This window comes from Armigeres subalbatus, chromosome 2 (genome assembly GCF_024139115.2).
Source record: "Armigeres subalbatus isolate Guangzhou_Male chromosome 2, GZ_Asu_2, whole genome shotgun sequence".
NCBI lineage: Eukaryota > Metazoa > Arthropoda > Insecta > Diptera > Culicidae > Armigeres > Armigeres subalbatus.
In genome coordinates this window covers 130,838,939-130,856,205 of record NC_085140.1, presented here as the reverse complement: position 1 = coordinate 130,856,205, position 17,267 = coordinate 130,838,939, and the positions used below count along the sequence as shown (strand labels likewise).

General features: G+C 39.1%; 2 protein-coding genes across 3 annotated transcripts in view; one reads left to right on the top strand and one right to left on the bottom strand.

Moving 5' to 3' along the window:
* LOC134210848 (uncharacterized) overlaps positions 1-17,267 on the top strand; it is a 331,227-nt gene that overhangs the window by 115,124 nt on the left and 198,836 nt on the right. The window lies entirely within an intron of this gene.
* LOC134209245 (uncharacterized) overlaps positions 1-17,267 on the bottom strand; it is an 82,767-nt gene that overhangs the window by 5,182 nt on the left and 60,318 nt on the right. Inside the window, exon 12 of the mRNA XM_062685229.1 lies at positions 3,926-3,954. Within this exon, the coding sequence (XP_062541213.1) occupies positions 3,926-3,954 (29 nt within the window). The remainder of the gene's footprint in view (positions 1-3,925; positions 3,955-17,267) is intronic.

Here is a 17,267-nt window from a genome sequence, read left to right as displayed (position 1 = left end):
GAAGTTGGCCTTATTGATAATTTGACCGAAAACCAATCTTCTCTAACACGTCGTTTGGCCGAATAGATTTAATGGCCTAAAAGGTCGTTCGGTCAAAATGGTTGTTTGACCAAAAGGGCTATTTAGCCGATGTAATTTGGTCCAACGGCCAAATGTTAATTAGTGAATGGGTAATATGGTAAATAATACCCACCCGTTTGGCCAAATATTATTTCGGCAGAAAGCAGAAAGGCCAAATAGCAGAAAGGCCATTTCGGCCAAACGACTTTTTCAGCCTTATAATCTATTCAGCCAAACGATGGGTTTTGGCCAGGTGAGTTTTAGCCTAATGGTTTGTTCGGTCAAACGACATATTTGCCCGAACACCTTTCTGCCTTGTGGGTTTCAGCCAAATGGCCCTACCTATCATTTGGCCGAAAGTTATTCGGCGAAAAGCCATTTATTTGAACGCCACTTCGTTGAATAGCCCGTTAGGCCGAAAGTCATCCACCTAAACTTCAATTGGGCGAATTAGACGTTTGTCCAAAAATGCATAGGATCGAAAATGGTTTAAACGAAAATGACATTTAGCCGAATGCGACAAACTGCCGAAAGGCACATTCGGCCTAAAAAGTTGTTTTCTCTAACAGTTCATTTGGCCAAAATGGTCGTTTGGCCATAAAAGTCATTTGACTGAATGAATCATTTGGTCGAAAATTTCGATTGGTAGAAATGGTTGTTTGGCAGAAATAACCATTTAGCCCGAAATGTCCTTTCTGCAAAACATCTACAGTGACCTACACAATAAAGAGCCCATTTGTCGTTTTTCATACAAAATGGTGAACTTTGGTGGTCTAGATCACGGTTGCATGTCAACAAATTTTACTGAAAACTTGACCAGAGCTCAGATATAATTTGAATTTAACCACACCTAAGCTTCGACCAAATTGATTCAAAGGGTAAACAATTATTGTGGTTATACCAAAACGATTTTTTGGCAAAAAATAGATTTTTTAATATTTTGAAAACTACAACTCTTAGTGTATATTAGGTTTATAGGCAAACTTTTTTGTATTCCCAAAATATGCGTTTTTGCTGAATAAGTAATACGTTTGCGTAATAGTAGAGCTCAAGACATAAAGAAATACTTTTTTGCCAAAAAATTCAGTTTGGTATTACCGCAATGATTTTTAACCCAGTGAATCAATATGATCGAAATTTAGCCACAAACTTTACCTCATTTAAGTTAGATTTTAGATCTGGTCATCTTCTTCTTCTCCTTCTTCTTCTTATTGGCTTTACATCCCCACACTGGGACAGAGCCGCCTTGCAGCTTACTGTTCATTAAGCACTTCCACAGTTATTAACTGTGAGGTTTCTAAGCCAGGTTACCATTTTTGCATTCGTATATCATGAAGCTAGCACGATGATACTTTTATATGCCCAGGGAAGTCGAGACAATTTCCAATCCGAAAATTGCCTAGACCGGCACCGGGAATCGAACCCAGCCACCCAAAGCGTGGCCTTGCTTTGTAGCCGCGCTAACTGGCCGGGTTTCCAATTTTTTCACCAAGGTTTTCGTGTAACCGATTCAATTATTCGCAAATCGCATCGGGCATCGTTCAATACCATAACTGAGGATATCCTACAACAAATGCACGCATGATTTGAGATAAAATATTTTCCGTTTTCCTTTTGCGAACAAAATATTACAAGTCAGTCAAAAAGCCGCTTGGTGCGGTTTGGCTGAACCCCGACCTACTGAGGAAATGCTAATGGAATATTAAGTTGTAAAGCAGACCAAGTTCCAGTTAGAATGTTGAAGAGAAAAGAGAAGGAGAAAATCACAATGTGTAAAAATTTTGTTCAGTTTTTGTTATGCTCTTCTAGTCGGGAAGTTTTTCTTACTTTTCACTAAGAGATTTTTAAAATTTCAACGGGAGCTTGTATGGAATTTTTAAATAAATCACGAAAAATTCTGCGCACTTTTTCTTTGGCGACGCACCCCTCTAGCTACGGCCAAACTCAAAATTTGTTAAGAGCCTTGGCACAATAAGTTTAGTCTCATCAATGCGCTATTTTTTAAATAGTACCTCCCCATGAATACGGTTGCTGTAATTTCTCAGTACCTCAGTAAACATATTTTCAAATGCTGAGATATCGGCTCACTCTTATGGGAATAATGAAGATCTTTCAACAATCTTCTCAAACGAAGAGATTTCATATTTTTTCAAATTTATTTTTTGTGCTTTATAGGATGTTTCAGCTTTGCTTAGTGATTTGCGAGGTTTGTCTTATGTTTTTTCAAACTTTTTCACAAGCTGTCAAGAACTTAGAGACATCTCGAAATCCGTACAAGGTACACATACATTATTTTTGCGCAAAAAAAAAATTGCCAAGAACAAGGACAAACTACGGCTTTGCCACAAGCGTGCGTCCAGTAATAAACCGCTTAATACTTGACGCAATCTGCCGATCTATAAAAATATGTTTTAATCGGGGGTTCTCAATTAAACCAAATCAAATTTGACCCAAATCCCGAGCATGACACATATCGCGAAAACACGCTTTCAAATTACCTTTTGTTTGATTTATTTAATAGGATTTGTTTTCAGTCGTGACACTTCTTACGGCAAACTTAAGAAAGTTTTTAATCAGTGATCAAAATTTTAATTTGAGTGATTGTCGAATGCAGCAGTTTAGATCACCATGGAAGCTTTAATTTGAAACGGTCTAGTTGGGTGGCCTGGACTATGATAAAAGGTTTTAAAGATTTCGTTGAGCTAAACATGGATGGATTCAGGTGTTAAAACAGTCGTTTAAAAAACAAAATAACAACGTGTATGAAAAAGAGTCTAAGACCCCACAGAAAATACAAAGTATTATGACCTGAAAAACCATTCCATCCAATGAGACGTCCATTCGCCTAAGAGGAAACTCCCCTGTCAATAAGACAAAAAACAACAAACAAAACCTTTTGATTAACTAATTAGCAGCTCAGATATGTGCTCATTGGACCGATAATACAAATTCTTATCGATTCGAAACTTTCCAAACACATGATTGCTCTATGCGGCAACCCAGTTTAAAACCACTTAAAAGTCTCTCATCCGAGTGTTTATTTTGCTCCCATAAATTCATCCATCGCATCGGAGATCCTACCCAAGCGATGAATGTTGACGCAATGCTTCCTATCTGGCTCGTCTGCTAATGCCAGTGACAATCGCAGATACAGCCAGAGCAAAGCGAAGCCGGTTGTCGCCGATGACGATCGAGTCGCTGACTGCTGCGCGCTCACTGGACTGACTGGCTGCTGGGGAATCCCATCTTCCGCAGTAGAGCGACGCGATTCACAGCTGAATACGAAAACATCGGGGTAGTTCCTCTGCGAAGAATTACAAGATCTTTGCATCTTGTTTGGTCCAACATCGCGATAGAGGCAATAGTCGGACGCATTCAGGCGGAAGAACCAGACAGACCGGTTTGTTGTGTGCGATATAATAAAACACCATTTTAGACAGTTCGTTGGTCCGTTCGTTTGGCAGCATCAGTAGAATGTCATTGCGGTTGGCGGATTTGTGTCATCTTCCTGATCATCATCAATGGTCAAACATTGCGATGACTATGCTGCATGTAACGGACACAGTACACAGTTTACTACACACGATGGTTTTTGATGATCTATTTCTTCATCATATGGATGAGATTTTTGACCCCAAGGTCAAAAAGCAAATCAAGGCATTTCAGGCTATGCTAGGAACTTGCTTATCAACGAAAAAACGGTGATTTCCCCCGTGTACTACTCAGAAGCACGGAGCGGTTCTAGCTAACATCAGTTGATAAGCATCAAACTAATATTCGGGGGCTTAATGTCCACTCGATATTCTTCGATATTTTACACGAACACTTTCACTCAATATCATTTGTAAATTATTGCAATACTCACAAATTATCACACTATAAACTTTCATTTCGCTGCGTTTGTCAGCAATTTTCCGAAAGTCCTTCTTCGTTCAATTTCCAGTGACAACTAAATCGAACTCGCCGCTACTCTTATGATTGGTAATGTACAATCGCAAGGAACGATGGCGCGTGGTGTCGAAGATGAGTGTCGATCTCTCTCACTATGGACTGATACGTGCGGGACCAGTCGTCGATGCTGATACCGCTGAAACGATCATCCGGTGAGTGCTCAGTGTGAGAAGGTGGGCTTTGGGCAAACCAGTTAGCGAATATGAGAATGGAAATTACTTTTAACGATTGGAATTACCCGAGCTGGCTCAAATGGTGTGGTGGAACCATTGTTTTGCATTCGGAACACTGATTATGTGAAATGGGAATCGAAGTGTCGGGATGAGATATGCACATGGACAGACGAATTTGTCGGTACATGATGGTGCACTAATTTGTCGTTTCAAGGTTTGAAATTTTGCTGCATAGAATTTTAAACACTGCACCGTGTTTTAATCATACTTGTCTAACGTTTTCTTCTGATTTACTCGTTGATATCACCTTGCAAACCGGCAGATGTCTGTTCAAGCAATTCTCATTTGTCATCAGTAGTACAGGAGTGAATCACATCTACCGTAGTACGTGCTTGGCGAGCTGTAGTCCCACCATTTGGTGGGAACATAAAATAATGAAGTAAAAACTATTCGTGCCTTTGACAAAAATGAATGGCGATAATTAATGCAACAAATTGGTATCAACCGGCTTTTTGTATTGACAATCGTTAGCTAGCTTTAGCTTTGACTGACTACTCCGTGATTGACCCGAATCAGTTAAATTGCACAAAGAATCAACTGAATGATTGGATGGTATTGTTCATGAATTCTCAGTGTGCAAGATTCAGTGACTCAAATGTTCAAATGATCAATAACGGCACCGGTCACGGGATTGTAGACAGTTTGGAAAAGGGAAGGAATATTAGAAGGTAGCTTTTTTTTTTACTACATAAATCAAAACAAGTGCTTCTAGTGGATTAAGCATCCTTTTAAAGAAGCACAAATTGAAAGCAAATAAACAAAATATTAACTTAAATTAGAAACTATAAATATTTAATCTTTAAGGTTTAATGTTGGTGACGGATACAAAAAAATATATATATAAAAAGGTTTAACAGTAATCATATTATGAGTTGGTGTAAACTACTTCTTAAGAGACATTTTATGTTGGATTTAAAGGTTAAACGATTGTTAATCAATCGTAAATCTCTGGGTAAGTTGTTGTACTTTGCAGGACCTATAAAAGTAAACCGTTTCTGACCAAAGCTTGAATATGCACGAGGCCCAGCTAAATGACTGTTCTGTCTTGTAATACGGTGTCCAGATACCATATCTAAAGTTATATTATGGATACTAGTTGGGTTATGTAGTATGTTATGAACCATGAGTAATGTTTGCTCCTCGCACATACCTTGTATCGGTAGTATTTTATGAGGAAAATCATTATAAAGTCCAATGGATGAGTATAGCAGAGGTAAATTATAAATTATTTTAATACAACGATTTTGTAGTGTTTGTAGCTTTTTTAGTTTAGATTTACTGGCTCTTCCCCAAACTATTATCAAATAATTCAAATGAGAATGAATGTGAGCAAAATAGAGCATAAGCAAAACTTTTCGCGGGACGAAACTGCTAATACGTCTTAGAACTCCACACATGGTCGAAACTTTTCCAGCTACTTTTTGATATGATGTTCCCAGGATAAGGTACTATCAAGGAGGATCCCAAGGTATTTAAATGTATCTACATTTTCAATTATAACATCCCCCATCATTAATTCTGGTAGAATTGGAAGTGATTTTCTAGGAGACCGAAAGATCATGTATTTGGTTTTCTGCAAGTTAAGCGAAAGCAGGTTGTTGGAAAAGTAGTTCTGAAGGGTTTGCAGGTCTGCACTCATACTTGAAATGATTGATCTTGGATCAACATTCGAATAGAATAAAGCGGTGTCGTCTGCAAAGAGCCTGGGAGTACCCATAAGTCCAATTTTCGTTATATCATTAATATATACGATAAAAAGTAAGGGTCCAATATTGCTCCCTTGGGGAACACCAGTAGTTATTTGTTTAAGAGCACTTGTCTGACCTTCATATGACACGAATTGAGTTCTGAGAGAATTTTGAATTGAGAATTGAGGTAACTCCGGATTATACTATTCGCAACCCCCCTAATTCCATAACATTCTAGCTTACGCAATAATATGTTATGGTTCAAGGTATCGAAGGCTTTTTTTAAGTCTAAGAATAATGCCCCTACATATTTCTTAGAATCTGTCTCTTCCAGAACTTTATCAACAAGTTCCGTTATAGCTATAGTTGTGCTGCTTCCGTTGCGAAACCCGTATTGCATACTGTAAAGTATGTTATAACGTTCTAGAAAGTTTACGATACGAGTGATCAATAACTTTTCTAAAATTTTAGTGAAAACTGAGAGAGTCGATATGGGCCGATAATTGTCAGTATTTTTAGGATCACCTGATTTAAAAATGGGGATGACTTTGGCAACTTTCAAGCAATCCGGATAAATCCCTGTTTGGATCATAAGGTTAAATGCATCAGACAGGATGCGGGAAAAAGATATTACATTATTTTTTACTGCCTTCACTGGGATATGATCGGGACCAGGACTTTTCCCATTTTTTAATTCGTGTATGATCAATACAACTTCATTTACAGATGCAGGTTGTAGGAAAATAGAATTCGAAATCGGTTCCATATGGCTATCCAGATTTGAATTGGTTTGATTAATATTAGACGCTAACTTTGAACCCACTGAGGAGAAATGTTCATTGAAAGTTTCACATATAAGTTTATTATCTGCTATACATTCTCCATTGACTTTTAGTTCAAGCTTTTGTTTGTTTACTGGTTTGCCAAGTATCCAATTTATATTTTTCCATAATTTTGAATGGGAACTATTGCTCATCAAGTTTTCAAAGTATCTTTTTTTAGCTTGTTTCTTTGCGACATCAAGTTTTTTTATACATGTTGAAGCAGTTCTGCTAGCCGCATGTTATTCGGGTCTCGATGTGATTTCTTTAAATAATTGTTTTTGATTTTTATAAGTGTCCATAAGTCTAAGCTCATCCAAGGGCATTTGGTTCCTTTAATATTCACACACTTCCTTATCGTTTTGTGCAATCTTTCAATATTGCATCGTATTTAGATGAAATTGTTTGAAAACATATGTTCACATCCTGAACAGGCCCAAAGGTATCAATATATCTTTTGAATTCCGCATCTAACTTATGATGATTGATAATCGTTTTGAATACTTCTACGCGGTGCGAACCAAACTTTATTTTTAATTCGGATAAAACCATACAATGATCGCTCAACTCATGAAAAATAGTGTGGTTGCTTAGCCGATGAGCATCTGACATTTTACATATAACATGATCCAAGATATTTGCACTAGTAGGTCGTGTAACACATGTATTTGTGCACATAAAACTGTATGACTCCAAAAGATACTTATATTTCAACACAACGTTATTATTTAACAAATTCACAGGAACATTCATGTCTCCAAGAATGAGACAAGCACGATTAGCGTTGTTTCTATTGAGCCAATTTTCCAACCGGTCGTGAAATGCATTGAAGTCGTAAGACGGAGGACGATATACACCATGAATGTCAATAACTTCCCCTTTCAGCAAAAGTTCAATATTGATATGATGGAAACCCTCAATGCACACGTTTTCAATTATTCTAAATTCAAAGTTGTCTCTTATATACACTACCAATCCACCAGATGATCTGTCTCTGCTAGAAAATATACTTTTATAACCTTTAATATTGTACAACGATGTATTTCCTTCCTTTATCCATGTTTCTCCAACCACAATAACATCGATCGGAGCAGTGATATGATCAAGCGAAGTTAATATATAATCAAATTTGTTTAGGTCGTTGATACCTCGCACATTCCATTGTAGAATACGAAGTTTTTTCTGAGATATACTCTCACAAGACAAATTAAAATCATCAATGTGATTATGAAAGTAATTTGGAATTTGATACATTGTTACATATATTTGGGAACACATGAACATATTTCACAACACGCTGAATAAATATGAAAACGAAATGAAATTATAAATAACATTTAATTCTGATCGTTCTTTTTACGTTTTGGGGATGGTGTTTGCTTATGATTTGCAGAGTATCGATTAATTAACATTTTAGATCCTCCTAGATTTGATTAAATCTGAACTAGAATTTTCATCTTTTTTACTACAACGCCACCACCTCTTGCAGGCCACACGAACTTAATTTTGAATGAGTCTTGGTACTCGCGCATTTTTCGGAGATGCTCCATTGACAATGAAGTCAATTCATCCCTCACAGTTATTCGCGTAGCTTTCCGTTAATAACGAGAGATTGATCTACGTTAGTTGAAAGTATTGTGCCTGTTTCTCTTGCACGATTCAGAACTAGCTGCTTTACATTTTTATTCCTAAAAGCGATCTGGATTGGAACCGGAATATCGTTATTTTTACTAACATACAGTCGTGACGCCGAAGCAATCGAGTTAAGCGGCAAGTTGATTCCAATTTTAACAAACGTTTTCTTAACTAAACTCATGGTATTCTCATTCACAATGTTTGGGAGACCTAACAGCACCGCGTTATTCGAAATTGCTCTACGATCCGAGAGATCGACGCACTGAGGAGTATTTCAGCCCAAATCCTGGCCAAAAGTCAAAAACAATTTTTTTAGATATTTCCATATTATTTTTCGTTTTTGAACTCTCAAATAGTGATACTAATTTGCCATGGAATTTTTGAAACAATATTGTTTACTTGTAAGCGATGCTGGCTGTCAAAACTCCACCATAATTTCAATGCTAGTTTTATCGCAATTGTGCATTAAACATGTTCACGTTTTATCATGTTTTTCTTGATTTTTAATAAATTTCAATATGAAAATCAATATAGGTATGAATAATAAGGGTATTTAAAACTTTTTCAAGCATAATTCGATCTGAAACTTTTTTTAGGTTATCCATAACCATGATATTCATTGTTAGCTTTATTCTACCATTCTACAATAATATGTTTTACACAATAAAACTTTTGATTAGGTTCCAAACCAGTCCAAGCAACAAAATTGTCAGCGTTGGAAAGATTGGAGTTTCCTGAATAAGCTCCATAAAAAACATTTCACGCATACTCACGCAATCGTGACTTATTTTAATTTTAATTCAGTGAAGTTTGCTTAAAAATGCTAGAAAAAAATCATGCTTTCGAGTGTTAAACCTCACATAAATTATGTTTCGCTTCCGAAGAAGAGTGAGACTTTGATGAACACCGGCCCATAAAAGCATATGCATTTGCCGGATGTTAAGATTATCAAGAAACATAGCGGTTGATTTGCATTTCGGATTTATTAGATCAGTTTCATTTGATATTACAAAATATTATCCAGGGACTTTAACATGATTCGATGACAAATTTATATTGTTGAAGTAAACAAACAAAGTACATCTTTTCAGAAAATTTATTAAGTAATAATCAAATAATGAAGATTAACATAAGGAAGATCATACTCACTGACGGAGCCATATGTGGGCACCACTCGTTGCAAGCACGCTGTAGTTCTCAAAGACAGCGTTCTTGCGCCAAGTGGTGCACTATCAAAAAACAATAACTGACGCCGCCAGTGGTCATATTTCACTGCTAGATAAATGTAAGTAGTATAAAAACAACAAATATACTTACTGTTTCTATTGAATGCACTTACAGACGACAAAATGATTGACGTACTTTTGGCCACGCTTTTACACTGCGTACTCCTATGTGCGACGTTAGCCTCCAGTTGATGGACAAAACTGGTTAAATCACTGTGAGATTTGGACAGTGCAGAAAGTTGCTGTCTGAGTGTTTCATTTTCAGCTTTGAGATCTTTGAAATCTGATACGATCTCATCAAATTTCGCAGACAAGAATTCTTGCGATTTTTCAACGGCTGCTGTTACTGAACGAACCTCGGATTTCACTTGAGTTAACTGGTCAGCAACTACATTAGCAACAGTCTCTTTTAATTCCGAAGCTAGCAGGCTCATCATTGATGATCTGCTGTTTTGCATGTCTACGATTCGCTTATATATTTCGGAGCAATTAGGTGTGCAAAAGTACATGTTAGCTTTTACCCGATTAATAGCGCTACCTAAGATGTTCCTGCATTTATAGTGAGCTGCAGAGAAGCAATACAAACAGGATACTACTTTACTTGAATTCTGTTCCTGCTTCTTGCACACGACGCAGCAAACGGTATCGTTATCCATATCGCGAAATAGTACAAAACTAAACAATAACAGGAATGAAAAAAAGTACGAAGAACTAGATAAAAGTATTGAACATGCAAAACATATTATGCTGGTGGTTAAAAAAAAATTGTAGGCTCTCAATTTGGTGTAAGTTGAATACCACTGGGAGAATAACGGCAAAATATAAGTTTACTTATGAACTGATTGTAAAATCGCACGTATAGCACTTCTGCTAAGCAACCATACTCCCAAGGATCCAATGACACTACTTGAAATCAAGCCGATAATCCGAGAACTTTCATTCGGTTTTTACTGAATCAGTTGCTTCTCTGACCACAGCCACCTCTGCTTGTATGCAGGCTATTTGGGCTTAGCCGCACCCAAGAAACTGGCCCTTACCATAAAAACACAAGAGTGAATAGTGACGTACTAGAATGACTCCGATACCTGTTCAGCTTATCAGATTTCATACCACCATGTTACTATCGTCAAACCGTTGATTGCTTAGTCAAGTGTTCGGTATACTCTAAAACCAGCTCTACATGCATACATGCTATCTGCGCATAGCCGGATACAGTGAGACAGGCTCTTGCCTTTCACCGTACCTCAAGTGTGTGCATAGGGATGTTCTAGAGTACATTCGAGATTATTTTCAGCCTAATAACTTTCCGCCGATAAATCAACAATGAGATAGCAGATCACCCAGCAGCAGCAGCAACAACAGCACAAATAGCAGCAATAGCACTATACAGTAGAAAGCAGTACTAGAAAAACTACAACTACACTATCGATCTTCACTTGATATTAAATTTATCACCAATTCAATTGCCGAATTTCCAATTATATTCCACGCCTCACCGTAAGTATCTAGAATGAACACAGACAAACACAATCAATAACACAAATTAACATACAACTAGAATTTAAAATTGAGAAATTAAAGTAATAACAGCAATTCAAAGTTAGAGCTGATAGCTTAAGTATAACCGCCACCAACAGTGTTTCTCAACCAGCTTTGTTATCTGAAGACCGTGTTTACCTCTGCGTCTCCACAAAAACCACAGGAGGAATTATCAGGTAGTCGGTAGGCATCGTTGAATCTAGATTCACTCTCGCACACAGAAACAGAATAAATGTTCTATGAAGCACTCGTACCAACTGGAGCTCGAATATATAAATAAAGAGCACTTCGGCTTAAACGGCTCTATACGAAGCATATAAAAATATGAAATTAATTACAATATATTTTGCATAACATACGTATCCTGTGTTGGCTTTCAAAAGTGAGGTGAAATTTTTAATGACAATGTTCAAACTGTAAAATATTATGAGATGTAAAATAATATACAAAAAAATACATCACACATTGAGAACAATCATGTTACATGAAATATCCAGCGAATACAATGAACAATTATTTGACATTACGATAATTATTATTATTATTTATTCAGACTAAGGCCGAAGTGGCCTGTGCGGTATATAAGAGTCTTCTCCATTCGGCTCGGTCCATGGCTACACGTCGCCAACCACGCAGTCTACGGAGGGTCCGCAAGTCATCTTCCACCTGATCGATCCACCTTGCCCGCTGCGCACCTCGCCTTCTTGTGCCCGTCGGATCGTTGTCGAGAACCATTTTCACCGGGTTACTGTCCGACATTCTGGCTACGTGCCCGGCCCATCGCAGTCGTCCGATTTTCGCGGTGTGAACGATGGATGGTTCTCCCAACAGCTGATGCAATTCGTGGTTCATTCGCCTCCTCCATGTACCGTCCGCCATCTGCACCCCACCATAGATGGTACGCAGCACTTTCCTTTCGAAAACTCCAAGTGCGCGTTGGTCCTCCACGAGCATCGTCCAGGTCTCGTGTCCGTAGAGGACTACCGGTCTAATTAGCGTTTTGTAGATTGTCAGTTTGGTACGGCGGCGAACTCTATTCGATCGGAGCGTCTTGCGGAGTCCAAAGTACGTACGATTTCCAGCCACTATGCGTCTCCGAATTTCTCTGCTGGTGTCATTTTCGGCAGTCACCAGTGAGCCCAAGTACACAAATTCTTCTACCACCTCGATTTCGTAACCACCGATGCAAACTCGCGGTGGGTGGCTCACATTGTCTTCTCTTGAACCTCTGCCTATCATGTACTTCGTCTTCGACGTGTTGATGACTAGTCCGATCCGCTTAGCTTCCCTCTTCAGTCTGATGTAGGCTTCCTCCATCTTCTCAAAGTTACGTGCCATAATATCTATGTCGTCAGCGAAACCAAATAGCTGGACGGACTTATTGAAAATTGTACCACTCGTGTTAATCCCTGCTCTTCGTATTACCTTCCAAAGCGATGTTGAATAGCAAACACGAAAGACCATCACCTTGCCGTAACCCTCTGCGGGTTTCGAAGGGACTCGAGAATGCCCTGAAACTCGAACTACGCACATCACCCGATCCATCGTCGCTTTGATCAATCGTGTCAGTTTATCCGGAAAACCGTGTTCGTGCATTAGCTGCCATAGCTGGTCCCGATCGATTGTATCATATGCGGCTTTGAAGTCGATGAATAGATGATGTGTGGGCACGTTGTATTCGCGGCATTTCTGCAGTACTTGGCGAATGGCGAACACCTGGTCCGTGGTGGAGCGTTCGCCCATAAAACCCGCCAGGTACTGCCCCACGAACTCCCTTGCAGTTGGTGCTAGTCGACGGCATAAAATTTGGGAGAGTACCTTGTAGGCGGCGTTCAGCAATGTGATTGCGCGGTAGTTGCTACAATCCAGCTTATCGCCCTTTTTGTAGATGGGACACACGACACCTTCCATCCACTCCTGCGGCAAAACTTCCTCCTCCCAAATCTTGGTAATGACCCAGTGCAGCGCTCTAGCCAGTGCCTCACCACCATGTTTAAATAGCTCTCCTGGTAGTTGGTCAACCCCAGGGGCTTTGTTGTTCTTCAGCCGGCCAATCTCCTCCTGGATTTCCTGGAGATCCGGAGCCGGTAGAATTATGTCCTGCGCGCGTCCCAGGTCCATCACCATACCGCCATCTTCGTCTGCCACATCGCCATTCAGGTGCTCTTCGTAGTGCTGCCGCCACCTTTGGATCACCTCACGCTCGTTCGTAAGAAGGTTCCCGTTTATGTCCTTACACATATCAGGCTGTGGCACGTGGCCCTTACGTGAACGGTTTAACTTCTCATAGAACTTTCGTGTGTTATTAGCGCGGTACAGTTGCTCCGTTTCTTCACGGTCTCGATCTTCCTGCTGGCGCTTTTTCCTCCGGAAAATCGAGTTTTGTCTGTTCCGCGCCCGTTTATATCGTGCCTCGTTCGCCCTCGTGCGGTGTTGCAGCAATCTCGCCCATGCTGCATTCTTCTCTTCCACTAACTGCTCACATTCGCCGTCATACCAGTCGTTTCTCTGATCCGGGGGCACCGTGCCTAGTGCAGCGGTTGCGGTGCTACCAATGGCGGATCGAATATCTCTCCAGCCATCTTCAAGAGACGCTGTGCCTAGCTGCTCTTCCGTTGGAAGTGCCACTTCCAGCTGCTGCGCGTATTCTTGGGCTAGTCTACCGTCTTGTAGCCGCCCAATGTTAAGCCGCGGCGTCCGACTTCGACGCGTGTTGTACACCGTCGAGAGTTTTGAGCGCAGGCATACTGCAACGAGGTAGTGGTCGGATTCAATATTCGCACTGCGGTAAGTGCGGACATTCGTGATGTCGGAGAAGAATTTACCGTCGATTAGAACGTGATCGATTTGGTTTTCCGTTTCTTGGTTAGGTGATCTCCATGTGGCCTTGTGGATATTTTTGCGGGGAAAGAAGGTGCTTCGGACTACCATTCCGCGGGAGGCTGCGAAGTTTATGCATCGTTGGCCGTTGTCATTTGATACGGTGTGCAGACTATCCGGTCCGATGACCGGTCTATACATTTCCTCCCTTCCTACCTGTGCGTTCATGTCACCGATGACGATTTTAACGTCCCGCAGTGGGCATCCATCGTATGTCTGCTCCAGCTGTGCGTAGAACGCTTCTTTCTCGTCGTCGGGTCTCCCTTCGTGTGGGCAGTGCACGTTGATGATGCTATAGTTGAAGAAACGGCCTTTAATACTCAGCTTGCACATCCTTGCGTTGATTGGCTGCCACCCAATCACGCGTTGGCGCATCTTTCCCAGCACTATGAAGCCGGTTCCCAGCTCGTTGGTGGTGCCACAGCTTTGGTAGAATGTAGCCGCTCGATGCCCGCTTTTCCACACTTTCTGTCCTGTCCAGCAAATCTCCTGCAGCGCCACGACTTCGAAGTTGCGGGGATGTAATTCATCGTAGATCATCCTGTCGCAACCTGCGAAACCTAGCGACTTGCAATTCCATGTTCCAAGCTTCCAATCGTGATCCTGTATTCGTCGCCTAGGTCTTTGCCGATTATATCGAGTCGCATTATCTCTTATATTGTTCGTAATGATTGGTTTTCTGGGCGGCTTATTGGGCCTGCGCAAACCTCCTGTCTCGTCGGAGGGCCGTCGTGTCAGGGCTGTTTAGCGTCCCACCTAACACATTACGATAAATCGTCATAATTTAAAACTATAAATCAATGCCAGGGGTAGTTTCAACCATACACACCAAATCCTTGAAAAGTTTTTCAGCAAACTTCTTTACTGGGAAAAATCAGCAATTATGAAGTTTACTGAAAATCAGCATATTTTACTGATCGATCAGCTTTTTCTACTCTTAACTGTCAAACTTCAGAAAAAAGTAGCCATTTTTAGTAATGCTTTTCATTATGCTGTGTGATAAGATGTGAAATTCTTTTTTCTGTCAACACGAACCCTTATTCCTGTAAGTATTACATAACCATTACTTATTAACCAATGATCTGAAGAACAGTCACGTGATAAATTTAAATCTTTTTCAGTAAATCAAAGAGATCGATGGGCAATCCTGGACATTCCTAACCAGCTCATATTCACTGCATTCTTTTTCTATAAATAATGTTTAAATAAATTTATATCAGGTAAATAAATAAAAAACAGCTTCAAAAAATATTTTCATCTCTTTTTTAATTATTGCACACCAAATTTTTTTCGCCGAAAATCAGCATAATTTTGCTGAGTTTTGCCGAGCTGAATGATCAGCAATCATTTCAGCAAAAAAAAATTTACTGAAAATTTAAGTGAAGTGAACTGTCATTGCATTTGACAATTATTTGCTGAAATCTCAGTAGATTCGACCACTATGGAATATGACAGCAGCTTTCTGAAATAATTCAGCAAAATATATCCAACTGCTGCTTTAATAAGCTTTTAGCTACCCAATAATTAATAAAGAGATGAAAATATTTTTTGAAGCTTTTTTTTATTTATTTACCTGATATAAATTTATTTAAACATTATTTATACATTTCAAAAGAATGCAGTGAATATGAGCTGGTTAGGAATGTCCAGGATTGCCCATTGATCTCTTTGATTTACTGAAAAAGATTTAAATTCATCACGTGACTGTTCTCTAGTATGTGGTACAGATCATTGGTTAATAAGTAATGGTTATGTAATACTTACAGGAATAAGGGTTCGTGGTGGGAGAAAAAAGAATTTCACATCTTATCACACAGCATAATTAAAAGCATTACTAAAATGGCTACTTTTCTTCTGAAGTTTGACAGTTAAGAGTCGGTTAATAGAAAAAGCTGATCTATCAGTAAAATATGCTGATTTTCAGTAAACTTCATAATTACTGTTTTTTTCAGTAAAGAAGTTTGCTGAAAAACGAATCGAACACAAACGCAGCCAGTACAAAGAAAGCATAATGGAAAATCATTGAGTTAGATGACGCCCAATAATTTTTCTTGTCAGGGTAGTTTCAACCATACCTATGTTAACTATTTTCAACATAATGAGCGTAAATGTCATGAATAAAAAAGATAAAAATAATCAACATCATTATTTTAATTCACAGGATGAAGCTTCAACCTAGGTTATAATTATGATGCACAGGGGCAAAATAATAAATATTTATAGGAGAAGGATCAGCCCTGGGCTTAAAGTCTCTATAGAAAAAAGGTCAAAGAATATACATATTTACAATTTAATCCTTAGTTGTGAATGCTTAAGTGCACCTGAATTGAAGTCAATTCAGATGCACATAAAATCAATTAACCTAACGTTTTAAAACAACAAGCCGAAAATACGTTTAATGTTATCCATTTCAATGACTATTTACGTTAAAAACATTTCCGACGATTTATAAAAAAATAGCTTTGCGCCTTTATGGGAAAACTTTGCGCCTAAAAAATAGCTTTGCGCCTCGGACCTAAATATTTGAGCCGCTGATCATAATAAGATTCGGGTTGCTGGAGGGCGAATGGGAGCACTGCTTTGGAAACCATCAACCCGAAAAATATGTACATTAGTTCATCCAAATTGTAAAAATATTGTGAATAGGAAATATAATATTGTTAATATAAAACATAATAAAGGTAAAATTTGATAAGGTTTCCTTTCTAATTCAAAATTTTCTTTGAACAGCTGCACAAGTAATTTGCTATAAAGTGTAAAAGTAAAATGCTCTTTTATTAGAAAATAACTTCAACAGCACGAGTTAAATGATAAAACAAAATTTTACTCACCTTCTCGTGTAACCTAAACGTACTTACTTACTTAAAGTGACTTACAATAATAGTCCACATTCCACATTGTCGCATTACCCGAAAGTTTCACTATGTAAGGACTGCGCAGTTTAATCCAACGTCGAATTGCTGAATACCACGAAGAGACAAAGAACAGGAATTAAATTTTGAATTTGAGTCTTTAATTCAGCGGTAGGGCCCGAACTTTGAACTTGCTCGCTTTATCCTTGACCTGGGCCCAGGCCAGATTCCTGTCGACTTCCTTTATTTCCTTGTTGAGGCTACGCCGCCACGAGCCACTGGGTTTGCTTCTGCTGCTATGTCCTGCCGGATTCCAGGCCAGCGCTTGATTTCAAATTTCGTCTCCGCTTTTTCGTAATGTGTGGCCGACCCACCTACATTT